Source organism: Sinocyclocheilus anshuiensis, unplaced genomic scaffold (genome assembly GCF_001515605.1).
Source record: "Sinocyclocheilus anshuiensis isolate Anshui unplaced genomic scaffold, SAMN03320099.WGS_v1.1 scaffold1733, whole genome shotgun sequence".
Taxonomy (NCBI): Eukaryota; Metazoa; Chordata; class Actinopteri; order Cypriniformes; family Cyprinidae; genus Sinocyclocheilus; species Sinocyclocheilus anshuiensis.
In genome coordinates this window covers 9,474-36,663 of record NW_015540961.1, presented here as the reverse complement: position 1 = coordinate 36,663, position 27,190 = coordinate 9,474, and the positions used below count along the sequence as shown (strand labels likewise).

The 27,190-nt window shown below is 36.8% G+C and overlaps 1 protein-coding gene across 1 annotated transcript; it reads left to right on the top strand.

Moving 5' to 3' along the window:
* Positions 1-308: 308 nt before the first annotated feature.
* On the top strand, positions 309-25,750 carry LOC107690046 (adhesion G-protein coupled receptor F1-like). Its single transcript, XM_016488277.1, has 7 exons — positions 309-321; positions 21,420-21,595; positions 21,674-21,844; positions 22,223-23,572; positions 23,740-23,781; positions 24,523-24,586; positions 25,653-25,750. Exons 1-7 carry the CDS (start codon positions 309-311, stop codon positions 25,748-25,750), a joined length of 1,914 nt encoding a protein of 637 aa, XP_016343763.1.
* The last annotated feature ends 1,440 nt before the right edge of the window (positions 25,751-27,190 follow it).

Genomic DNA, 27,190 nt, shown 5'->3' with positions numbered 1-27,190 from the left:
CATTGGCTCGTTTAGTTTACACTCGAAGTGGATTGGTCTCTCTAAGCGAGATCCCAATTTCGTCGGTCAGCCGACGTGACGTCGGGAGTGACCGACTGAAAGGGAACTAATTAATTAAATTAACGCGTTAATGCTTATCTTATATATGTATTTGTGTATATATATTATGCCTGTGTTTGACACTTATTATATGACAAAATGTTATGTTTTACAGAGAAATCCACGATGTCTGGATAAATAAAAGAAAATCCAAGTTCTGAAGAAATAAGCTAAAGGGAATTTGAAGTAATTTACCTTGAATGCGAAACATGGCCAGAGAAGGTACAAAAACTACTTTTGTTAGAAATCCTGCAGTATATTTTAAGCATAATCGATATAATAATATATTTGATATTATATTTTATTGCGTTTTTTGTTGGCAGTTTGTAACCATCAAAAGAATCCAATGTTTTGCTCTGATTGCTTTGCCTGTTTAATGAATCACTAGCTAATGATTGGCAAAAATGTCATTATGTAACAACTTGTTGAGGCACAACTATTAAATAATTTTTAAGTAGTTTGTCATTATAATTATGGTTCACTGTGGGACAGTGGCTCATGTCAGAAAATGTGTTTGAAGGTTTGGTAAATTGGGCTGATGAGACTGATTCAGTTTGTCTAACAATGAGTACAATTTAGGAAAATGTATAATTTGTCAGTTGCAGGAAAAATATTAAAATACCTATTAGGAATCATCACGGCTATCCTGCTGACCCATGTGTATGTTGTGGAAATAATGGATTTTTCAGGAATAAGCATGGATTTACAGGTAGGGAAAGGATGTTTTGTAAATTTGATCATACAGCATTGAAAATCATAAAATAATTGGATGATGGGTTAATCCGTGTTTTTTTAATTATATCTAATCTACAAATTTTTAAAAGACTTTTATTACATATAAGATATACAGTAACATTGACACCCAAAACACTATTGCGTCATGTCATAAATGTTTTTATGTAAATAAATACTTTTGGAATTGGTGACATTCTTTTAGTGTGAGAAGACATGAGAAACATTGCTAAGTTTGAAATTAAAACATTTTTCTTTTTATATTAATCCAGTTTAGCTTCACAGATGGGTCAGCGCATCATATAAGACGAAGAAGTGCAGGTCTGATTCACAGTTTTGTTGTCTAAATACAATGTCCTAGTAATAGTTTAATGTTATCTGTACAATATAAAGATCAGTTATTTGACATAATAGCCCATTTGTTTGGAGAGAGTGGCTTGTTATTGTTTATTTAAAGAGTAAAGGCCTACTCTTGCATACGTGATTATTAAAATCACATTATGTTTTCATATGTTCAGATCCAGAGGAATACATTATGTTGTTGAAGTGAACGTATCCAAAACTGTAGCGATCAGCAAAATCAGATCTTGTACAAAAACAATGGTCCTATTACATATGCATACTCTGACCTTCAATAATACGATTTTAAGTTTGTTTTTTTCTTTTTGTTATAATTGACAGCTGAATATCCGAACAGTCAGTTTCTATTTGTCTTACATGATTCAAAGTTGGCATGCTTTATGGATGCTCTCAGACTGGACATTTTAATCTTATCAGCAGCCATGTTTTTATTATTTGTTTTATTTCAGATATTAATGAATGTCTCAACTCATCGTTGGTGTGTGGGCCGAATCCTAACTGTTCCAATTACAACGGAAACTATTCGTGTTCTTGTTTGAAAGGATATAACATTACAAACATGAATGAAGCTATTAATATCAGTAACCCATGCATAGGTGTGATTCATTTATTTGCATAATTAAGTTTTTCATTTCATTTTTTAAAAAGTGTCAACATCTTTTTGTCTAATTACATTTTTCTTCTAATTAGAAAATTATTTAAATGTTGAGGTATTGTTCTAAAATGTGTTATTTCCTTTCCAGATATAAATGGTTTTTCAGATATCAAAACATCTTTTTTTCCAATTACATTTTTTTTTGTAATTAGAACATTATTTTAATGTTGAGATATTACTATAAAATGTGTTATTTACTTTCCAGCTATAAATGAATGTCTGTTTAGTCCATCTGTATGTGGTCCAAATGCCAACTGCACAAATGAAATTGGAAGTTATAATTGCTCATGTCTGGATGGATTCACTGCAACAAACTCAAGTCTCCCCATCAGCATCAATAACACATGTACAGGTACATTCTATATTCAGATATTTGTAAAACCTTGAACGTTTTGCTCATGCCTGCTATTGTAAATTCAGTAACACGAAGCATAAAAACAATGATGACAAAAACATTCTTTATACCTGACCTGTACAGTGCACACACAAAAAAGTGTGTTATATTTGATTTGACCCTTGATGTAACTAACTAACGCACATTTTAGGTTACCTGAGAAATTGTTATTTTTTTTACAGTGCTGTGTTAGCAAGAAATTCTACAAAAAAACAAAACAAAAAAAAACCAGTTTAATTCTTTGTAATAATATAATATAATATATTATTATATTATGTATTATAATATGATATAATTAGTGCTGGGCAACGATTAAAACTAATCGTGATTAATTGCATGTTTTTCTGTGATTAATCACATTGTTATGCACAAAATTCAATGATGAATTCAAAAGTAGTGTATTGTGCACTTTTTTCATTTAAAAGTACTGCTATATGAACAAAAGTGCCATAGCATTTGGTTTGCAAACACTTTAAACAAATAAGGTGATTTTTTTACAGCAGTATTCCTTTTACATAGTAGCAGTTAAAATATTTCTTGGAAATTTCAACTTATAACATTAATGTAATCAAATTAAATATAAAACCGAAGCTATTTGCCACTGCCAGGGCATTAACGTTTTTATAGAAAATATTTTGTAGTTTGTTATAGAACAGGGGTCGGCAACCTTTTCTGCATGACGTGCCATTTTTAAAGGGGTCATATGATGCGATTTCAAGTTTTCCTTTCTCTTTGGAGTGTTACAAGCTGTTCGTGAATAGATAAGATCCCTAAAGTTGCAAAGACTAAAGTCTCAAACCCAAAGATATATTCTTTATAAAAGTTAAGACTGGTCCACGCCCTCCTAAAACACCTCGATCAAACGTGCCCCCACATGTCTACATCACTGTTTGGGAAGATTTGCATAACACCGCACAAATGTTCACGTAGACTACAATGCCGGCTGTTCTGACTCACAGTCTGTAAGTACGTTTTCATAATTAAAGGATTTGCCACTGATGATTGAAACACGAGTTTTGAGCAATGTAGAGTAGCGCTTGTTGCATGCAGACATGGTTTTATGTTTACGCAGTGCGATGCAACGCAATGTGTAAAAAGACAGTATAAGTTATTATAATCCATAATTATGTCCCCACTGGATGCAACAAATGCCTCGTTTATAATGGGTTTGAAAGATTTTGTCTTGTCGCTCAGGGACAAGGCATCACAGTATGGTAAGGGGCGTAACATTTCCGTCACAGGTAGGCGACTGCCTTGGGCCCCCAAAAGCCAAGGGCCCCCTAAAATGCTTTTTATATGCAAGATGCGCGTTCAGTGCGGACGCACAAGTGGTAGCTGTGGTGTTCATTAGCACGACAACCGTCTGTGCGTCCGCGTTGAACGTGTTTCTTCGCAAAAGTAGGGCGATGTAGAAAATGGACGGAATCCCGGAATCTATTCATAAAAACGGAATTTACTGTAAGGCAGAATGAACAGCGCAGACCAGCGTTTCGTTTACTATTGAAGCACGCGCAATGCTCGCGGTTGTCGTCTGTAGTAGCTAAATAGTATTTTTGCCATTTAATATTCACATACACTAGTCCATATCGCGGTTTGATTGAAGTGTACTGAATTGCATTTGATTTATTCATTCAATATTTGACGAATTCCGTGACATTGCTCGTTACACAGTAAACTTCTGTTGTGTAGCATTTTGAATGTACAAATATTAAAGGGTTTGTTTAATTTTCATTGGAATAAAAGATAGATTAACGTTTTTGCCTTCATTTGATTACCAGAAAAATGAAAATACACAACACAGAATTTCTAAAAAAATAAGTAATTAAAATTTAAATTTCATAGGGCCCTATTATTGTATACAAATTAATACATTAAGTTGTTTTTATGAATTCAATTAATTAGATATGTTTTTGATTAAACCATTAAAATGGAATACAGAAAAATTAAAATGGAAAGCACAGAATTTGGGCCCTAAGAATGTAATTTTTGTTAAACTTTTAATAGGCCCAAATTGCTGTTAAATTAAACAAGTTTCATGATTTTAATTAATTAGACATGTTTTTTGTTAAAATTTTATATAATCATCCAGAAAATTAAAACGAAAAAAAAAAAAAAACTGAATCCAGAAAAATTAAAACGGAAAAAAGGGCCCTACAAATATCATGCATCTGAAGCTATAATTTTAATACTAAGCAACACTGCATATTATAAAGGGCCTATTTAAATAGTTTTAAATGGCGCTCACTCGTTTTTGTGAAAGACCCAAGAAGGACCATGTCACTTTCCACACAGCCACACTTCATGTTTGGTTGAAATAATCCTTAAGCATGTAAATTTATGTTTAAATGTGAACAAGGGATTTACAACATAAAATAAATCCTTTATTTATAACATGTACATGAAAAATCTAAAAGATTAGACACAACTATGGGACACGGTCGTGCAGCAGCGAGCAACAGTGAAAGGAACCTCAAGGTTGTAAATGTGTGAAATTGTATATGGCCCCATTCCTGTATTTTGCCTGGGGCCCCCAAATCACTAAATCCGCCCCTGCTTTTCAGAACGATGAGCTTTGTAAAAATTGACGCGTTTCAGAAAGGCGGGGCATAGAGGAGAAACAATAATGTACATTATGAAAATAATGTGTTTTTTGAACCTTAAACCGCATAAACACATTTCATTACACCAAATACACAAAATAATGTTCTTTTTAGCAACATCATATGACCCCTTTAAAGAACTGCAAAACGGATTGACTGAACCAATCTGCATGTGTAAAAAAACAAACTGTTGCAAATGTCTAAATGACTTGTTGTGCATGTGGGGCAAAAAGTTACCGAAATAAACCGATATGTACAGCATTCTTTTCAATGTACTTACAATTTTGGCACGATTCTCTCACTCACTGAGTTTTGCAAGCGTGAGGGGGAGGGCGGGTCCACCACCCTCTTGTAGCCAATCAGATGAGGCTCTCGCTGACTCTCCATTTACTCTTATCTGATTGGTTAAATAAACACATCACATGCCAAAACATTAATCTTCATTTAATTCAAGATCGTTCTCTCTGCCAGAATGGTACTTTTAATGTACACATACATTAAAAATAAAAAATTATATAACAACTTAATTAAAACATGATATTTTATAAGTTGTGTACCATTAGGCTAGACTCCCATGTGTTCATACTGAATTGTGAGTTGGTGTTAACATTATTGGATTGGTTTGGCTTTACATTGAAATTTCATATATCATATAATCTGTATACACCATTGAGCTGACGTTAAACATTACAGTCAAAATAATGTTATGTGACAATGCTCAGCACTATAGTATCAGAGTGCTATACTTTGTAAAACCTTTTTACTATACCAATAAAGCTACATAAATCTGAATTTGTCAGTTTTTCGGACCATGTCTCTGTTTACGGTATTTAACACTCTATTGTATATTTTGAAATTTCGGAATTGATTCTGATTACTTTCATGTGACTGATCAATCTATTATATGAAGCAAGTATGAGTAAAAAAATGCTTTCTTTGTGTCCAGATTTGACTAACGCAAAAACTTACACCTCAAATCAACATAAAAAAAAAAAATCAACTTTGATAAAAAAAGTCGTCTTTAATGATGACTAAATATATATCCAAATTCAAGTAACTAATTATGTGGGAATCCAACGTTCCCAGCCACTAGGGAACACACAGCCATGTTTATATGTTTATATATAGAGCTAAACAGCCATCTAGTGGTTACACAATGGTATAAGTGAATAAGTTCCCAATAAGTTAGAGATAATAAATATTTTAGTAATATTTACTAAAACTAACTATATTTTAGTTTATAAAACTAAAAATTTACATGTTAAAGTAAAAAAAAATGAGTGTTGGTTCAATTATTATTGAACCAAATAAAAAAAATTTAAATAAAAATAAAAAAATTGGAATCGTCCTTGATCCGTAGACAGGTGAAATTGTTCCAATTACAATGGAAACTTTTCGTGCTCTTGTTGGCAAGGATATAACGTTACAAAGATGAATGACACTATTAATAGCAGTAACCCATGCAAAGGTGTGATAATTTTTTTTTTTTTACATAATTATGTTTTTCATTTCATTTTTTAAAAAGTGTCAACATCTTTTTGTCTAAGTAAATTTTTCGTCTAATTAGAAAATTATTTAAATTTTGAGGTATTGTTCTAAAATGTGTTATTTCCTTTCCAGATATAAATGAATGTCAATTCAGTCCATCTGTATGTGGTCCAAATGCCCACTGCACAAATGAAATGGGAAGTTACAGTTGCTCATGTCTGGATGGATTCACTGCTACAAACTCAAATCTCTCCATCAGCATCAATAACACATGTACAGGTACATTCTATATTCAGATATTTGTAAAAACTTCAACGTTTTGCTCATGCCTGTTATACATTTTTTAAATATATGTAGTAAAATTTTTTTCATCTCTTCCTGTAATAAAGATGTAGATGAATGTGTTGAGAAATTAGAGGTCTGTGGTCCAAACTCTCATTGCACCAACTCAGTTGGGAGTTACAGCTATTCTTGCTTGAGTGGACTGTTACATATGCATACTCTGACCTTCAATAATTATTTTTTTAAATATCTTAACAGTCAGTTTCTATTTGTCGTACATGATTCAAAGCTGGTATACTTTATTGATGCTGTCAGACTGAACATTTAAAGGTGACATATCATGAAAATCTGACTTTTCCAGGTTTTAACCCTTTCACACGTGAGTTTAAAATATTCTAGCTGAGCCCCCAGCGTGAGTTTTTTTTTAGGCGACCGTTATTTTAAAATGTAGCGCCTTATTGTTTCCATGGCGACATGTCATGCTTGTCATGTGACACAACGCAACCACAATAGATCTGTGTGACACATGGATCGCTTTTATTTCGTTTTTCCTGTTTTATTCAAAATATTCACAAACATGCTCACTATATTATGAAATATCTGATATTCCGATTCTGAAATATGTGCAATTAAATCTGTTTGGTAGTTTAAACACTTTTATATCGACCGTGTTAGTTGATCTATACCGGGTGATGGGCGCCGCCGTGTTAGTTTGCACTGCATCTGAGCTGTGGGATTTACAACACGCAAATTCATCCATATATGGTTGAAAACAATGAATATTTGTGATAATATGACAAGCGCTCAGCGCGTCCGATCTGGCTCCTCGCCAGGCAAAGCGCGAAAGCGGATTTAAATTCAGCAGTTGATGACGTGAGGCACTGAAAGTTCTAATCACACCGGTGTGATTGTACGCATCAGGGACCAGCCAAGACTGATCACACCGGTGTGATCGTACGCGTCAAAGGGTTAAGTGCTATAATCAGGTCCCCAGTGCATCTACCAACCAAGGAAACGTGAAAGTAATGCCATGGCGAAAGTTTGAGCAAAACATGCTAACTGTTCTGTCTTTGGCTGCACAGTCGAGCACAGAACACTATTTAGAGTCCCAGCCTCAAAGGAGACAAGAGAGCAGTGGATTTATTGATTTATTTAATGTATATTGCTGCTGCCACACAGCTGTTTACCTTCACAGACATTACCGACTGTTTTTGTAACGCGTGTGCTTTTAACGTAAACTTGTGTGTGAATGAGAACGTACTTGGTTACTAACGTAACCTCGGTTCCCCGAGATACGGAACGAGTAGATGTTTATTAACTGCTGAGAACTAAATGGCTGTTAACACCCTAGGCATTCGTTCTCATTTGTTAAATTTGTAAAGGTTTTGTTTTGGGAAATGTTTATGAAACAAGCTCTTGGTAATGCTCCCTTTATAAGAAAGATTGAAACTTGAATGTGAACATTCACAAGCATGAAAATTCATTCCCTATCGATACTTCACTTGTACTGCGTCTGTTTAAGACGCTTGGGGAAAACTCCTTTTTCTCCGATGACTGAAGCCTTTCAGTCATCGTGCAGAGTTTGTGCAGTTCGGTTTCAGTCATTGGTTCGTGCAGTGAATAAAAAAACGAACCAATTGCTCGGCAGCGGAGCTAACCAGTGCTGATTCCTCCAGAGTGGGGCCACCAACAGCACCTTGCGTCTCTGCTCCCTGACTCACCTGATCACCTATGGGATCAGAGCGATCGGGGGGAAAGCATAAAGAAGGAGGTTGGGCCAATCGTGGCCCTGGTCCTTGAGAAATTAATTTGGCAGTGAGAGTTGTCTTCTGAGGTGAAGAGGTCCACCTCGGCCTCGCCGAAGATCTCCCAGATCCTCTGAACCGTCTGCGGATGGAGCTTCCAGCAGTGAATAAAAAAACGAACCAACTGCTCGGCAGCGGAGCTAACCAGTGCTGATTCCTCCAGAGTGGGGCCACCAACAGCACCTTGCGTCTCTGCTCCCTGACTCACCTGATCACCTATGGGATCAGAGCGATCGGGGGAAAAGCGTAAAGGAGGAGTTTGGGCCAGTTGTGGGCCAACGCGTCCCAGATTTTCTGAACCATTTGAGAGTGGAGCGTCCACTCCTCCGAGGGGACGTTGCTCCGAGACAGCATGTCTGCTCCTTGGTTCAACCTGCCCGGTATATGTGCTGCTCTCAGCGAGCGCAAGTTGAGCTGAGCCCATTCCAAGAGGTGCTCCACTCGTGCGAAGCGGCGCTTCGAGGAGAGACCGCCCTGGCGATTTATATAGGACACTACCATCATACTGTCTGAGCGGACTAAGTCATGGTGTCCCCTTAGGTCTGGCAGAAAGGTTCGAAGGCCCAGACACACTGCCAGCATTTCCAGGCAGTTGATGTGAAGCCGGCCTTCCTCTTTCGACCAGTGGCCGAAAGCTGGCTTGCCATCGCACAGCGCTCCCCAACCCGTGTTGGAGGCATCTGTCGAGACTACCTTCCTTCTCCAGACCATTCCCAGGGGCACGCCCCGTTCCATCCAACGAGGATCTTTCCAAGGGGCCAGGGCTGATACACAGGCCCGGTCTACCTTGACGCGAAGCATGATGCCATGATACCCAGATGCCAGGTGCAGGATGGAACTCGTGGTTTCAGCCAGGTGTAGAAGCCTGACTCGCTCTCGGCTGGGGGAACCGTTTCTACGGCTCCTTTTGCCAGCAAATTCATCAACGTGTGCATCCTCACTCTGAATCGAGGTGGAGACCACGCCTCTGAAATGCAGGGGTCTTCGAGCGAATTGGAGTGTATAACCTCGTTTTATTATCCGCATGACCCAGCTTGACACTCCGGGGATGGCCTGCCAGGCCTCGGCCCGCGTGGCAAGGGGCTGGATTGGCTCGAGCAGTGGGCTGCCTAGGGGGAACCTGACGCTCGCAATGAGTGGAAGAGGAAATTTGCTCTCTTTTTGAAAATGTTTGTGTTTTATTTTTCCCGCTATAACAGCGGTTGGTTGTGTGGACGCGATTAGAACGGGCCCCATGTTCACAACAGTATTTTTGGTCACAAACACTGCCATCGGCACCCGGAACTGAACGGGGTGATTGGAGGCATAACAGAGGCGTTTTGGGGGGTGGTCTGGCTGCAGTGAGATTTGGCCCCCTCCTCTTCCTGACCCGCAGATCAGCATGACTGCAGGGTACAACACTATCTTGGGTCGGGGGCCCTGACGTTTAGGAAACTGGCGTCTGGCCGAGCGGGAGTGCTGGCGAGGCTCGGGCTTAGGAGCCGTGGGAGCAATTGGTGGTGCGGGCTTTGCGGTGTGCTGAGTCGGCACATTTTTGGGGTGACTAGAAGCAGCCGTTGAGCTGGAGCGCTTTGGCAGGAAGTGTCGTATTGCTTGGGACGACTTTTGTGCAGCGGTAAAGCGTTCAGCGAAGCCTTCAACTGCAGGTCCAACCTAGATTTTTTCTTTTTGATATAATCAACAGCTGAATTTCTGAACAGTCAGTTTCTATTTGTTGTACATGATTCAAAGCTGGTATACTTTATTGATGCTGTCAGACTGAACATTTTAATCTTCATCATCATTTGTTTTATTTCAGATATTAATGAATGTCTCAACTCATCGTTGGTGTGTGGGCCGAATGCTAACTGTTCCAATTACAATGGAAACTATTCATGCTCGTGTTGGGAAGGATATAACGTTACAAAGATGAATGAAACTATTAATAGCATAATAAAAACATGATAATAATTTATCATGTTTTTCAGATATCAAAACATCTTTTTTTCCAATTACATTTTTTTTTGTAATTAGAACATTATTTTAATGTTGAGATATTACTATAAAATGTGTTATTTACTTTCCAGCTATAAATGAATGTCTGTTTAGTCCATCTGTATGTGGTCCAAATGCCACAGATATTTGTATAACTTGGAAGTTTTGCTCACATGCCTGTTATTGTATATTCAGACACACAAAGCATAAGGATAGATGAAATAGATATTACAAAAAGTAGCTTCAGAAAGAAATGTTTCTTTTTTTCCCCATGTTCTTTTTTCTTTTCTTTTTTTTCCATTTTTAATTTTTGGGTGAACTGTCCCTTTGATTAGTTTTTTATTAATATGGAAGGTGGCAGTAAATGTCATTAATTCAATAATGAATTAATTAATTCATTCAATTTGTTCAAACTGCTGTTTTATTCAGGAATTAAGTAAATGTCTCTCTTTATGAATGGCCCATTAAATCATTGGTTCACCCCACTGTTCTATAATAGAGAACTGGATTGCTAATGACGTCATAAAAGTGAGGCCACTGCACCTCCATATTGGCATTACCAAGTATTCTCATACATTCTATTGAATTAATAGGAAATTGTACGATTTTAATGAGAAAAAACCTAACGGGTCAGCGTTTTTATATCTGAAGTCTCACTGTACATTCTTACAACACAAACGTCTTGAGCATGTAATTAGTAGCCTAAATTGTTTAATGTCGGGAATTTCCAAATGAGACCAGATCACTCGCAGCCGCAGCCGCTGAGGGACACTGGTCTGGGAGGGAGAAGTGGACTGGAGAAACCTCTCTGAGCGAAAAGAGTGAGGCATGCGGGGGCTCAGCCGGCGTGGGCTCACTCGTCACCGAGCGCCGAGTTCCTCTGCACCGCTGCTTTTTCCTCACAGGCTGCTGGGAGGAAGAAAGCGGGAGGTCGCGAGGGGCGGAGTCGCTCTCTGAAAAGAAAGCTTTCCGCGAGCGCAGAGAGGCGAGAATCATATCCTCGCAATGAGGACATTCCATCTCAATGAGTGCCGCTTCAGAGTGGGCGGTGCCCAAGCATGACACACATTCGCTGTGACGGTCAGCGGCGTGCAGGGGGGCCCTGCACGAGCGACAGTAATGGCGCAGCATTTGAAACAACGCCGAAAATGTGCTTTTTTTGCTTTTTTGCTCTCGTAGAGCAAAGATCCAGTAGCCGTCGCTGAAGGAGAATAATCTAAAAAAATAAATAAAATCTAGTCCTGTGTGACTGATACACTTCAAATGGGGTGATTTTAGGTCAAGGTTTTGGCTGTCAGTCAATGATGCTCTCAGCACGTAAGGAATAGTAAGATGGCCGCTCAAACACTTCCGGTGGCTTCACCGCCGAATGGCAGTTTAGAATCAATAGGAATCAATCAGTCAACACCGGTAACCCATGCAACAGTAAGGATATAGAAAATACATAACACATAACACCTGTTGAAGTGGTGTAATGCTGGGTTAGACAATGGCGATACAAAGTGGATCCAGGTGCAGACAAGGTTTATTAACTAAATAAAATAAAACAAACACAGGTACACAAGGAAACAGAGCTGGAGCAAACTAGGGAACTAAGGCAAGAGCATCTACAGAGAGACAACAACTGACAAAGAACAAGACAAACACTGGGGTATATATACACAAGGTAACAAGGATTCCAAGCAGGGGAGCTAATGATTTACTATGGCAACCAATAAGGGTAACTAGGGCAACAAACAAGGAACCAGTGGAACCAAAGGCAAACGGGAAGTAGGGCTGGGCGATTTTTCCGATTTGATCGATTAATTCGAATTTAATGTTTTGCCATGATTTTTTATAAATCGAGGAATCACGATTTTAACTAGAAATATTACCAAACATTAGAATTAGACACTATAACAGTATGCCAGTGTTAACAGTAAAGAGTAAAGAATGATCCAACCGCATGTCGGCACACGTGATTAACCGCTCATGTGTGACGCGCTCTGTGAAGGACCATAAGTACAATATATCACTAGATGCCATTTACACTGAATGCACTTTTGTGTTGACAAAGATGCGACGCGGGCAGTGGAATAGGAAAAAATGCAGGAAGATGGGAGTTGAGTTGAACTTCTTTTAACTTGAGCGCCGTGTTTTTAGAATGCCGTTTCATGCATGCGCAACGGTTGATGTGAAGCTGGCCTTCCTCTTTCGACCAGTGGCCGAAAGCTGACTTGCCATCGCACAGCGCTCCCCAAATGTTGAGATATTACTATGAAATGTGTTATTTACTTTCCAGATATAAATGAATGTCTGTTTAGTCCATCTGTATGTGGTCCAAATGCCAACTGCACAAATGAAATGGGAAGTTTTAATTGCTCATGTCTGGATGGATTCACTGCAACAAACTCAAATCTCCCCATCAGCATCAATAACACATGTACAGGTACATTCTATATTCAGATATTTGTATAACTTGGAAGTTTTGCTCACATGCCTGTTATTGTATATTCAGACACACAAAGCATAAGGATAGATGAAATAGATATTACAAAAAGTAGCTTCAGAAAGAAATGTTTTTTTTTTCCCCATGTTCTTTTTTCTTCTTCTTTTTTTTCCATTTTAAATTTTTGGGTGAACTGTCCCTTTGATTAGTTTTTTATTAATATGGATATTTTATTTTTATTTTCTGATTTTTAATTAACATGTTAATATAAAATTATTTTAATGAAATTGTACTCTAAATAAGAAACTAAAACTGCTGGTAGGTGGCAGTAAATGTCATTAATTCAATAATGAATTAATTCATTCATTCGATTTGTTCAAACTGCTGTTTTATTCAGGAATTAAGTAAATGTCTCTCTTTATGAATGGCCCATTAAATCATTGGTTCACCCCACTGTTCTATAATAGAGAACTGGATTGCTAATGACGTCATAAAAGTGAGGCCACTGCACCTCCATATTGGCATTACCAAGTATTCTCATACATTCTATTGAATTAATAGGAAATTGTACGATTTTAATGAGAAAACACCTAACGAGTCAGCGTTTTTATATCTGAAGTCTCACTGTACATTCTTACAATGCAAACGTCTTGAGCATGTAATTAGTAGCCTAAATTGTTTAATGTCGGGAATTTCCAAATGAGACCAGATCACTCGCAGCCGCAGCCGCAGCCGCTGAGGGACACTGGTCTGGGAGGGAGAAGTGGACTGGAGAAACATCTCTGAGCGAAGAGAGTGAGGCATGCGGGGGCTCAGCCGGCGTGGGCTCACTCGTCACCGAGCGCCGAGTTCCTCTGCACTGCTGCTTTTTCCTCACAGGCTGCTGGGAGGAAGAAAGCGGGAGGTCGCGAGGGGCGGAGTCGCTCTCTGAAAAGAAAGCTTTCCGCGAGCGCAGAGAGGCGAGAATCATATCCTCGCAATGAGGACATTCCATCTCAATGAGTGCTGCTTCAGAGTGGGCGGTGCCCAAGCATGACACACATTCGCTGTGACGAATCCAATAGCCGTCGCTGAAGGAGAATAATCTAAAAAAAAAACTCAAATCTAGTGCTGTGTGACTGATACACTTCAAATGGGGTGATTTTAGGTCAAGGTTTTGGCTGTCAGTCAATGATGCTCTCAGCACGTAAGGAATAGTAAGATGGCCGCTCAAACACTTCCGGTGGCTTCACCGCCGAATGGCAGTTTAGAATCAATAGGAATCAATCAGTCAACACCGGTAACCCATGCAACAGTAAGGATATAGAAAATACATAACACATAACACCTGTTGAAGTGGTGTAATGCTGGGTTAGACAATGGCGATACAAAGTGGATCCAGGTGCAGACAAGGTTTATTAACTAAATAAAATAAAACAAACACAGGTACACAAGGAAACAGAGCTGGAGCAAACTAGGGAACTAAGGCAAGAGCATCTACAGAGCGACAACAACTGACAAAGAACAAGACAAACACTGGGGTATATATACACAAGGTAACAAGGATACCAAGCAGGGGAGCTAATGATTTACTATGGCAACCAATAAGGGTAACTAGGGCAACAAACAAGGAACCAGTGGAACCAAAGGCAAACGGGAAGTAGGGCTGGGCGATTTTTCCGATTTGATCGATTAATTCGAATTTAATGTTTTGCCATGATTTTTTATAAATCGAGGAATCACGATTTTAACTAGAAATATTACCAAACGTTAGAATTAGACACTATAACAGTATGCCAGTGTTAACAGTAAAGAGTAAAGAATGATCCAACGCATGTCGGTGCACGTGATTAACCGCTCATGTGTGACGCGCTCTGTGAAGGACCATAAGTAGAATATAGCACTAGATGCCATTTACACTCTATGTGCTTTTGTGTTGGCAAAGATGCGACGCGGGCAGTGGAATAGGAAAAAATGCAGGAAGATGGGAGTTGAGTTGAACTTCTTTTAACTTGAGCGCCGTGTTTTTAGAATGCCGTTTCATGCATGCGCAACGGTCAAACGCGTCCATGTTTACATAGAAAAAACAATGGAAAAGCAGCGCAATTGAATAAAACCTGTAAAGAACTAATACTGTATGTCTGAAAGTTCATGTTTGCATCTTGTTGACAGCCTGAAAGCTGCTGTTCATTGTTTTTATAGAACATTTATAGTTAATGTCTACTGGTGTTTTACCTTCAGTCGTTTTGAATTTGAATTACCTTGACTTTTGAGATTTTAAAGTATTTTGCTTGTATTATGTCTGAACATATAATATGTATAAGACAAGTTTGTACAAGATGTAGTTGTAGTTCATGCATCTTTTTTTGCAAAGTTATTTAACAAGTGATTTGTTTAACACTTACATCATGTTGACAAGTGTGGTGCACTTGAAATAGAAATTTCTTTAACTAGAGGGTTAATAAAGAAAAAGTTACTTGAATCATGTTGTAGTTAAATTTTCAAGTTGACTAGTTAAAAATCGAGAATCGGTCAAACGTTGTGAAAAAATCAAGATTTGATTTTTTTGCCATATCGCCCAGCCCTAACGGGAAGTAACCACAGAAACAATAGCAATACAAAACACTTCAACTTAAAAGCCCTTAAACACAAGACAGGGGAAACACAAAACTGGGATCATGACAAGTGAGTTCTAGCTTCACATATGTTTACTCTTCAATAATAATGTAATAAGATTTTTTTTTTCTTTTGTTAAAGGTGAATTTCTGAACAGTCATTTTCTGTTTGTCATGATTCAAAGCTGACATGCTTTATTGATGCTGTCAGATTGGACATTTTAATCTTATAAGCAGCCATGTTTTTATCATTTGTTTTATTTCAGATATTCATGAATGTCTCAACTCATCCTTGGTGTGTGGGCCGAATGCTAACTGTTCCATCTACAATGGAAACTATTCATGCTCTTGTTGGGGAGGATATAACGCTACAAAGATGAATGAAAGTATTAATAGCAATAATCCATGCATAGGTGCGATTAATTTATTTGCATAATTATGTTTTTCTGATTTTTTAAACACCCTTTTTCTAATTTTCAAAAGGATACAGTCAATTTTCATGTCAAATTTAAAGTTCTTTTCAAAGTCATGTCAGTTTTCTTCAGTTAAAACAGTACCACCACCAATAACAACACCATCAACACCTCCAACAGGAATAAACACAACAACAACAGGTATACCCAGTAAAACAAAATCTGAGATACAGCACAACAACTGTATGTGAAGATGTTGAAGATTAGTACCGGTATTAGTTATAAGAACTGTTCCTAAAACCCATTGATTCAGTGCACACTGAAGTTCATGGTATTGCCACAAAGAGACAATATAGAGACAACCCAAGCAAACCATGGGTCTGTTCTTTGTACATTGCTTAATACATCTGAGATGATTTGACAGATGCTAGATCTTTTCATCCTGATAACTGATCTCTGGCTAATTTGGTTCTTCAAACAAGTTAGTGGATTTGATTAAAATATCTGGATTAAATTGTCTGAGATTACTGCGTGATGACATGTTCATTGGAAAGGGCAGATATATCGGTACTCACAACCATGATCAGCAATATAGCGATTGGCTGGCGGCAAGACAGCAACGTAATGACATCCTATAATTAAGATCAAGGACACAGCCTAGCGAGTAAAATGACATAAAATATCTAATAGATAAATAAAATGTGAAACCTATTTTTTTAATTCCCAATTATTTTTTACCATTTCTAGTGTTTGTACAGGATTTGCATTTTTCAATGTCAAAAGTATTGTACTTTATTTAATTTTGAAGCGGATTTGTTATATGTGACAGCATTAATGAAAGTTTATTAACCCATAAGATCCATCTTAAGACATAACTTTCTGTGTTTAAATTGATTGCAGTTTGTGCTTCATGAAAGCATTTTGAGATTTGAGAAGTGGCCTGCATCTCCTGCAACACATCAAAACCACCCGCATAAAAACTCAGCATTCAAATTAATGTACAGCTCAGACAAACTGTACGTAATGTGTATTTGAATGCAATAAAATTATGAAATAATTATTCCTTCATGCATAAGTCTCTCAATGAGTAAAATTGGCCATGTCTATTATTATAGATTACAAAACATTTTAATTATTTACAAAACAATTTGAAAATGATTATCTTTTAAAATAATTTTTCCTGGTTTAATAAGGTACACTTGTAAGAATGTCGCAGTGGCTGGGACAGATTTTCAGTATAACCTTCACTTAAAATGATACCATCTAATCCTGTTGACATGAAATGATCCTGCTCCCGAGCAGGTTTGAGTTTAAGGAACTGTTGCTATGACAGCAATTCCGGGATGAGCTTCGATGAACAATCCTGTTCAACAACAGGATTGGAACAAACGATCATGTCAAATCACCAACAATAAATCCTGCTAACTGAGTAATCCACGTACAAAGAACAGACCCCATGACTCCTATCCCCTCAATACACAAACAAACAAGCTAACTTAACAAGACACAGGTGAACTGAATGGGACATTGTAGAAACCGTAGCAACAAACACAAAACAGGAACTAAACCAGAAATGTGCACAAGGAAAATGATGTGCAGTGTCAAAATAAGAGTCTGTGTGCAACTAAACCATAACTATTTTTTGTCAGTGACAATGCATTCATATTTTGTCACAAGTCATCTCAGATGATTTTACATTTTTAAATTCTGGAAATTAATAGATTCAAGACATAAAATACATCAAATTAATGAATTGTTTTGCATGTTTGAAAAACAAATTTATAGATCTGTATAAACCCTTTGCTATTAACTCTTTGATTTCATGAAGGAAAAAATATTCATATTTTTGTTGTACTGATATGTTTTTATTCAACGGTGTCAAAAACAGCACTGACAGATACTGTGAATCTAAATCTAAATACTGCACAAAAATATATGACTGAATTAAGATATTTTGTGTTAGTAGGGGTACAAAAATTATGCAATGCATGTCGAAAAATAATAACAGGAAATCTTTTTTGTTAATTTATTGACTTATGATGAGTTAATTTCTTGGGGGGCACCAGTGTTCATCTAATGCATCCTCTCTAACTGGATCTTATCCATATATTTGAATTTGCATTAGTATAGTTTTAAGGACTGATGATTGTTGCTTAAGCCTGTTGATACAATGTGCATAAATGTACACTTGTTTTACAGTCATTGGAATGCTAATAAAAATAGCTCAGACTTTTGATTTAAGTCTTGCAGAGCCTAATAGCGACAATTACAAAGATTTATCTGGACGAATTCAGTCAACAGTGAGTATTCTGTGTTTCAAATTTAATGGAAAAAAAGCTGATTTTTGTGAATACTATAAATACAACTTTGAATACAGCTTGAACATAACTTTGAAAAAGACAAAACATACATGTTTTTGTTTTTAATTATTTTTTTATATAAATATATATATTTATTTTTCTGTAACATCCATTTAACAGTCAGAAGCAGTTCAAATATAGTATCCTTCAATATCAACCTCTTTGCAAAGCCTTGTAGAAGAGAGGCTTGATCCATATACGCACATAACATAGTGATGTCATATCACAATAACTTGTTTTTATTATTGTAACATTTTCAAGCATACATTGGTTGCTTTTGCTTTTTACAGATTAACGCAAGTTATTCTAATAAGCTAACCGGCTACAATATTGGTTCTACAAAAGTCTCTGGCTTCAGGTATGATCTACCATTTAAATTTTCACTTTTTTCACACAAAGTTCCCATTATTTACTGCTTTTTTCAAATACAATGTAAATAATGTCTTCACATTGGTGTGGTTTGTGTTTCGCTCCATAGGCCTGGTAGTGTTATAGCAGACTACACAATAAATGCAGCATTCAACAGCCTTGATTTTGGAGCAGCAAACACACAGGTTTCTGACTCTCTAAGGGCACAAGGAATAATTTTAACTGAAGATGCTTTTGCTCAAAGTGGTAAGAGTAGTCACTGCCTAATCTAAAACCCTTCAGATTTCTTAGTTCCATCATATTTTATTATTTTATTGTTTAGGTTTTGTTTGTTGTTGGGTGATATGAGCTGTATGGTTTCTATTTACAGATCAAACCGTTTTCACAACAGATCAGTTATATCCTCTGCAAAAGGTGGACCTGAACTGTATACAGCCAGACTTTGCAAAGGGACAAATAAATCAACCTCTTTGCAAAGCCTTGTAGAAGAGAGGCTTGATCCATATACGCACATAACATAGTGATGTCATATCACAATAACTTGTTTTTATTATTGTAACATTTTCAAGCATACATTGGTTGCTTTTGCTTTTTACAGATTAACGCAAGTTATTCTAATAAGCTAACCGGCTACAATATTGGTTCTACAAAAGTCTCTGGCTTCAGGTATGATCTACCATTTAAATTTTCACTTTTTTCACACAAAGTTCCCATTATTTACTGCTTTTTTCAAATACAATGTAAATAATGTCTTCACATTGGTGTGGTTTGTGTTTCGCTCCATAGGCCTGGTAGTGTTATAGCAGACTACACAATAAATGCAGCATTCAACAGCCTTGATTTTGGAGCAGCAAACACACAGGTTTCTGACTCTCTAAGGGCACAAGGAATAATTTTAACTGAAGATGCTTTTGCTCAAAGTGGTAAGAGTAGTCACTGCCTAATCTAAAACCCTTCAGATTTCTTAGTTCCATCATATTTTATTATTTTATTGTTTAGGTTTTGTTTGTTGTTGGGTGATATGAGCTGTATGGTTTCTATTTACAGATCAAACCGTTTTCACAACAGATCAGTTATATCCTCTGCAAAAGGTGGACCTGAACTGTAGACAGCCAGACTTTGCAAAGGGACAAATAAAATGGACAGTGGATAACAAAGATCCTGCACTAGACAACACAAGATACTTACTTTCAAACAACAACAGAACTCTCACTGTGAAAAATGCTAGTGAAACTGACAGTGGTGAGTGACATGGATTTATTTTGTCTTTGCCTGTGGCAAAGTGCCTGATTGCTATTAGAGTCTGGTTTTAAATGGGACATTGGATGCAAAATTCACTTTTACATGGTATTTGCATGTAAATGTGTCTTAGCAGTATGTGGAAACAACCACCCTGGTAAAAGTCCAATCACTCTTTTTTTTTTAATCCCCCAAAAAACTAAACGTTCTCAATTATCAAGCTGTTTTGATTTTCTGAGTAGTATGACGTCATCAGAGCCACTGAGGACGTAGTTTTGTTTTTGATGGTAATGCACCACCAAATACACACACACACACAAAAACAAAAAAACATTGGAAGAGAGGGGTGGACTGAGCAGTAGCTCATTATCATTTAAAGTGACATGCACCGAAACAGGTTGCTGTGAACAGACATGTTTTTGACAAGGTAAAAAGGGTGTTGTTTTATACGACCATTGAGGAATTTGAACCAGAGTATGTTATAGACATTTCATTAAGACCCTAAATAATCATACCAACTTGTGGAAAATGGGCATCCGATGTCCCCTTTAAAAGGTAGACTGCTATAAAACTGTGCCATAGTTTGATTTAAGTATATTAGCACTGCACTGATATACTATAGGATATGATTATACTAAATATTGTATACTAGGATACAATTTGTGGCATAGATGTTGCTGCTGTATAAACATTAAGTTTAATTATGAAAACAATTAACCAATCAAAATCAAAGCATTAATGTCATGAACATCCACTCATACACAAACTATTATATAAATAATTATATTAATAATCAATTTGTTTATTGGTTTTTCCCTAACATGCAGGTCAATATTCATGCATCATACAAAGGACTACAATACCATACATTCAGTGGCAAAACATTGTTATTAAACAAGGCCCCAGTATTATCGTGGGTGATAAATACCGTGTTTTTCCATGTGATGGCAGCAGATTTCAACTGAAATGTTCTGTTGATGTTGGCTACAATATTGAGTGGGTCCTGGGTGGAACAGTACAAATTTCAGGTTGTACATACAAATCACTGGTACAGTTTTATAAGTTAATGAGTTGTTATTTAATCCTTCAATTAAATTATCCATGTTATTAATATGTTTTCATGTAAATGCATTTCTCTTTTTACACAATCAGGATCTGACAGTATCACATTAAACTATGATACTCCGAGGGGAAATTGTTCAGATCAAACCTTTACCTTTACATGTCGTCTCAAGGATCTGCCACAACTACAGAATTTCAGTTATAGCTATAGCAGCGTCACAGTTAGGACAAGCATAGAAAGTGAGCCTTCAGTTTCTCATTCTTTGCAGCATCAAAGTGCTTTATACTGTTTACTTTTTTACTGTACAATTTCATGATTTTTACGGTCTAGCAGACTTTTCTTTGGATCGTATCACACCTGATTATCTGGTGTTGAATGTACTGGTCATATTGTTTAGTCATTTGACCCTAGTTATTTCTGATGTTTCTGCATACTGTACAAGTAGCTTGCAGGGGTACTTTCAAGTCCCAACATTTATAAAGTGTAATGTGATGTTATATTCGGAGAGAAATTGTGGAGAAATAGATGAATTCCCTTCTGACTTGCAATCAAATACTTCTCCAGATTATGACTGTCGAAATGAAGAACTTGGAGTTGGAAAAACAGATGAAGTGAAGACAGGAGTCTGTGGAAAAGGTTTGAAAGGCACCTTTACTTACAAATGTGAATCACGTGATTGGAAACCATTAGAGGACAACTGTGTACTTGAAGTTATCGACAACCTTAAAAACAAACTTCAGGTAATCATGTAATTATCTACAATGATCTGGCCATTTTAAAGGTTTCTATCATTTATATATTTGTACTTTGCAATTTAGTCCTTGCGTGTGGAGGAGATTCCAGGGTTTATGGCTGACCTCAGTTCTGCCACAGCAAAGCATGATATTAATATAACCCAGTCTGCTGCTACTGTCCAAGCAATTGTTGACATACTCTTTAAAATTGCCGACTTGTCACAAGCTACTTCCATCAATAATCCAGTTATGGGGGTATGTATATTCACATTTAAGCTTTTATGTGATATTTAGACATTTTATTCTTGTTGTATTGAAGTGAATTTAGATAATGAAGATAATGTCTAATTAAGATAAGAACTTGTGTTGATTCAGTTACATAATTGTGTTGTGCAATAGCCATTCTCGTCATTATTATATTATATTATATTATTATATTATATTATATATGTTACCATCAGGATTTTATTTTATTAAAATGTGGCAGATCATATTTTTTATATTAGGATATAATATCTTATATCTTTTGTTAGTGTCTTATTAGATTATACAAATATCTTATATATCAATTATTTCCACATTTTATGGGCTAAACTTCATAATATAAAACATAATTTTATATTACATTTCCAGAGTTTCCTAAACACAGTGGACATTATTGTATCAGGTAATGTCAGTGATACATGGAGCAAACTGAACAAAGGCAACAACACAGAAGACACCAGCATTAAACTTCTGAGCGCAATTGAGGATATAAGTGACCGTCTCACAGATGAGTTTGCGATTAATGAAACATCCATTCAACTGAATAGAACTACAATTAAAAACTCATTCAATATAACATCAGCACTGCCAAACTCGGCTACAGAGATTGTGATACCACAGGTTCCTCAAGAGACTACCATAACCATCATAATCTTCACAACTCTTGACAAAGTACTACCTTCTCAAGGTACTAATGACAGCAGGAAATCAGATGTGCGCATCAATGGAGATGTGGTTGTTGTTAAGGTTAATGAAACTCTTAACAACATATCTTTTGCATTTGACATTACTAATCAGTCTTTGGGAAATCCTCAGTGTGTCTTTTGGAACTTCAATCTCAGCAATTGGGATTCCACTGGATGCGAAGTAAAGCCCTATATAAGTAAAGGGAATGAAACTGGCAAGATTACATGTGAATGCAACCACACAACCTCTTTTTCAATCTTAATGTCACCGTTTTCCATTAAAAACATAGCCTTAGCCTATATAACTTACATTGGTGTAGCTATTTCGATGGCCAGCTTGATTATATGCCTGATTATTGAGACTATCGTATGGAAGTCAGTGAGAAGAAATGACACATCCTACATGCGACATGTCTCCATAGTCAACATTGCCGTGTCCCTGCTGATCGCAAACATCTGTTTTATCATTGGAGCTGCAATCGCAGAACAAGAACAGCCAACCTCAGTGGGTCGCTGCAGTCCAGCGGTTTTCTTCATGCACTTTTTTTACCTGGCTCTTTTCTTCTGGATGTTAATGTCGGCACTGTTGCTCTTTTACCGTACAGTCATGGTCTTGTCTCAAATGTCAAGGGCCAAAATGATGGTCATCGCCTTCATAGTCAGTTATGGTGCACCTTTGCTCATAGCGGTCATCACTGTTGCATCAACAGCTGGACCTCAAAATTATATTTCCAAAAGAAATGCATGCTGGCTGAACTGGTTAGAATCAAAGGCCCTGTTGGCATTTGTGATTCCAGCTCTCACTATTGTAGCCATAAACCTTGTAGTTTTGATTGTGGTTCTGTACAAGATTATGAGGAGAGTAGTTGGTGCCGCAACTCAACCAGATGAGAAACATGCCCTGGTGGTCATTGCCAGATGTGTGGCCATTTTAACTCCTATCTTTGGTCTAACATGGGGATTTGGCATTGGAACCATGGTGTCACAAGATTTAGGCATTCATGTGGTGTTTGCACTCCTCAATTCACTGCAGGTATCACTTTCTTTCTCATTAATATCAAATTTATAGTAAGGTTAAATTTTGTGTATACCCATTTTTTGCATTTCCCTAATGCTGCACACTGATTTATTATAAATGTCCATGTTTCTAATTAAACTTTAATCACTTTGAATCATACCTTGTAACACTTCCTTTAATAGGGATTCTTTATCTTGGTGTTCGGAACGCTTTTAGACAGCAAGGTAGGAGTTTCCTTCTGTTGATTTACAAAAAGCTTAAGCAAAGCCACTTAACGTTGTAGTCTTTGATTTTCAATCTAAAGATCTGGCATTATAAACATTATTTTAAACCACCATACATTACAAATTTGACAACACCATATCAGCCTGGCAGGGTTTATTTGGACTGTCATGTGACTGTTATGTGAATGTACATTATCCTGCTTATTACACGGCTTCCCACCAAAAACATGAACAGGAAATATTGATTTGAATTGAAATTATTTTTTAATTTGACCTGTATATTAGCTTAGCTTAAAACAGTATTCCACTACTGTGCAATTGACCTAGCAACAATATGGACACTGCAAAAACATTTCAGTAATATTAATAGGCAACTGAAGTTCTCTGAAGTCATTTTCATTACAGTCAATAACTGAGATAACTGCCAAGTGTGTTTTGTGTGATCGCTGTATGGCGTGACTTACAAATCAGAATCAAGTATCTCATAGCCGTGCAATAAGCAGACATTTGAGAGATTTTCAAATTTGTTGATATTAAGTAGAGACCTTTGATTGCAGGTTCGTGAGTCACTACCAGGAAAACAGTTGCTACAGAAACTTACTTTCATCAATACCAATGTAAATGCCATTCTATAACAGCGCACACTTATATGAGCTCTTTAACTATTGTTCAGCTTCTAACCATTGCTATGTATTTTACATTGACTCTATGTGATTTATTTTGACTGATATCTCCTTACAGAGCACCAGTGCAGGAACATCATCCACATCTGGACTGACTGCCTTTCAAAGGATGCAACGGAGGAGTAAGTAGATGAAATAAAATCTAAAATTAAAGGGGTCATATGATGCGATTTCAAGTTTTAAGCATGTCAACATATTCTGTTACACCAAATACACAAAATAATTATCTTTAAAAAAGCATCATATGACCCCTTTAAGTATTTATTAACATATTTTCAATAAGAATAATTCCTAATATTGTTGTATTTCTCATTTGGATAAATTTGCTAAATTAATGAATGTAAAGACAATAAGTTACATGACTAACATACACCTATAACTATATTTGCAGATGTGTACAATGTGTCTGAAGCCAACAATACAGCAGTTACAGACAGCTCCAATGGCTCAAATACCGTTAATAACGCGTAAAAGACACTCCAAAGGCAGTAGTTTTCTTTTACTGTTTTAGGGGAGGAAATGTTTCTATGTTCTGAGGTGATTAGTCTAAAAATAAGGTATCTAAATGACTTTTTACATTATTATGTAATATACTGTTAATGCAGTATAAGGACTTTTATTTACACTTGAAAAATTGGGGTAATTTTCACAACTTAAGTACTTTTTCTTTGTTTGTTAAGTTGACTTGTTTTATATAAGATATTTTAAATGTGTAAGGCGTTGTTTTACCGGTTGGTTTAATTACATCCTGTTTTTCTGCTCAGTTATGATAAATTCCAATGTTTCGAACCAACCAATTACTAATATTATAACCAATAATCACCAATTATTAAATGCTTCTTCATATTGTATTTACTTAAGTAGACTTGAGCAACTAATTTTATAATAATAAATGCTAGTTCAAATGTTTCTCCTTGCCTTAATTGAGCAGAACATTTTAAGTAAGGGTAGTAAGGGTAGACGTGTTATTCATATGGTTGAATAAAATTTGAATAACCTACCAGGGTTGCTAAAGCTGTATCTCAACCCAAGCACATATTGGTCGGTTGTAACATCAGCCTAACATCAACTTTCCCCATGAATTGACTAGCCTTAGACCAGACCTAGTGTCCTGGTCCGAATCTTCCTGAAAATATTCTGTGGACACGGCACATGAGCAGAAGTGCCCACGTTATGCTGCTCTTGAAGCAGCAGCAGAGATCCGAAGCTGGAACCTCAAGGTTTGTCCAGTTGAGGTGGGGTGCAGGAGATTCATGGCCAATGGTACAGTCATCGGTTATGGATAAACAGTAAGAGACACCAGTTGGACCAATAATAGTATACCATAACAAAGCTCCTGAGCACCATAAGAGAGCAACAAGTGACAAGGGGAGTTAAATCATTGGGACACATCAAGGGTGTATTCTGATTAAAAGGCCGGAACATCCCAGGTACGCTGAGGTTCACAAAGGAAGATGTGTTCCAATAACATCTCTTTACTTATCAAAAATAGACACCAAACATAGACAGATTGGCACTCATAAAAACATATAGCATCATTTTTATTAAGTCATTTTAACTTCAGAGGGAAACTGCAAGTTACAAAATGCTATAAAAACTTAAAGATGCTGCATGTAATATGTTGACTATAAATCATAAAAAAGCATAAAAATATCATACATTTGCAGATATTTAGGAAATATGGAAGCGAGCAAACGAACTGGGTCAGAGATTGCAGATTCAACCCGACCTAAATAGCCTCGGCCTCCATCTAAAAAGCTGTAAGATCAGAGGCGTATTAAAACACGGATAAATCAACTCATCCACTGTTAGGCTCATCGCCTTCCATTGTCAATTGCGCTCATTGCGTGTCCTCAGTCTGACAACCCGTGTGAGCGACGAAACCAGGCTTGAGGAGAAGGGCACAGCCCATTTCATCTGCTAGCTGTCAATATAACATACTGCACCTTTAACATATTTGAGTTCAAAGTCATCTGTATGATATCCATTACAGCAACATAGACTGAAATCCAGAATAAAGGGTCTATTAAACACATATACATACATGTAAATGTACTAAAATGGCAAAATGCCGCGTTTTCAAGCGGTGCCATCTAGCATCTCTGTGTGGAGCACCCTTCCCTCCTTCCCTCCCTCTTTTTTACACATGCCTGATATCCTCAAGAACATCTTCAAGGTAAATCAACAAAGATCGTTGATCAACATTTACCTTGAAATTTTTAATTTTTAAATATTCTAAATCTGTATAGCACTTCTTCTGTATAGCACTTACAGTGAATTACAGTGAATGAGTGTCTTGTTTCTGGTGTGGGTCAGGCCGTAAAATATCTTCTAACGCTCTAGGCAGACAGCGGGGGCAGCTACATTCTCCTGGCATACCTTTTTGAAATGTTTTCCTTTAGAGTTGTTTTTAGTGTGTTACTTTAGAAGGCTCAGCCAGAGGGTGTTCAGCCAGTGTGGAACCATGGCTGACGTGTTACATGGAAGAAGAAATTCAGATTCAGTTACAGAAGTGCAAGCCAAAAATACACAGAGACAGACAACAGTGTAAAACAAGGGAAAACTTTTTTTTTCTCTGTATTGTTTTTTTTTTATTTAATACAAATTTATCATAAAAAATGGTGTCTAATGAAATAAAATATTAAAAGCTTAGCAAATAAATAAATCTTTAAAATGCAGTCAAATGAAAATATAACATTTTACAACAAAACATTGCATTTTTATTT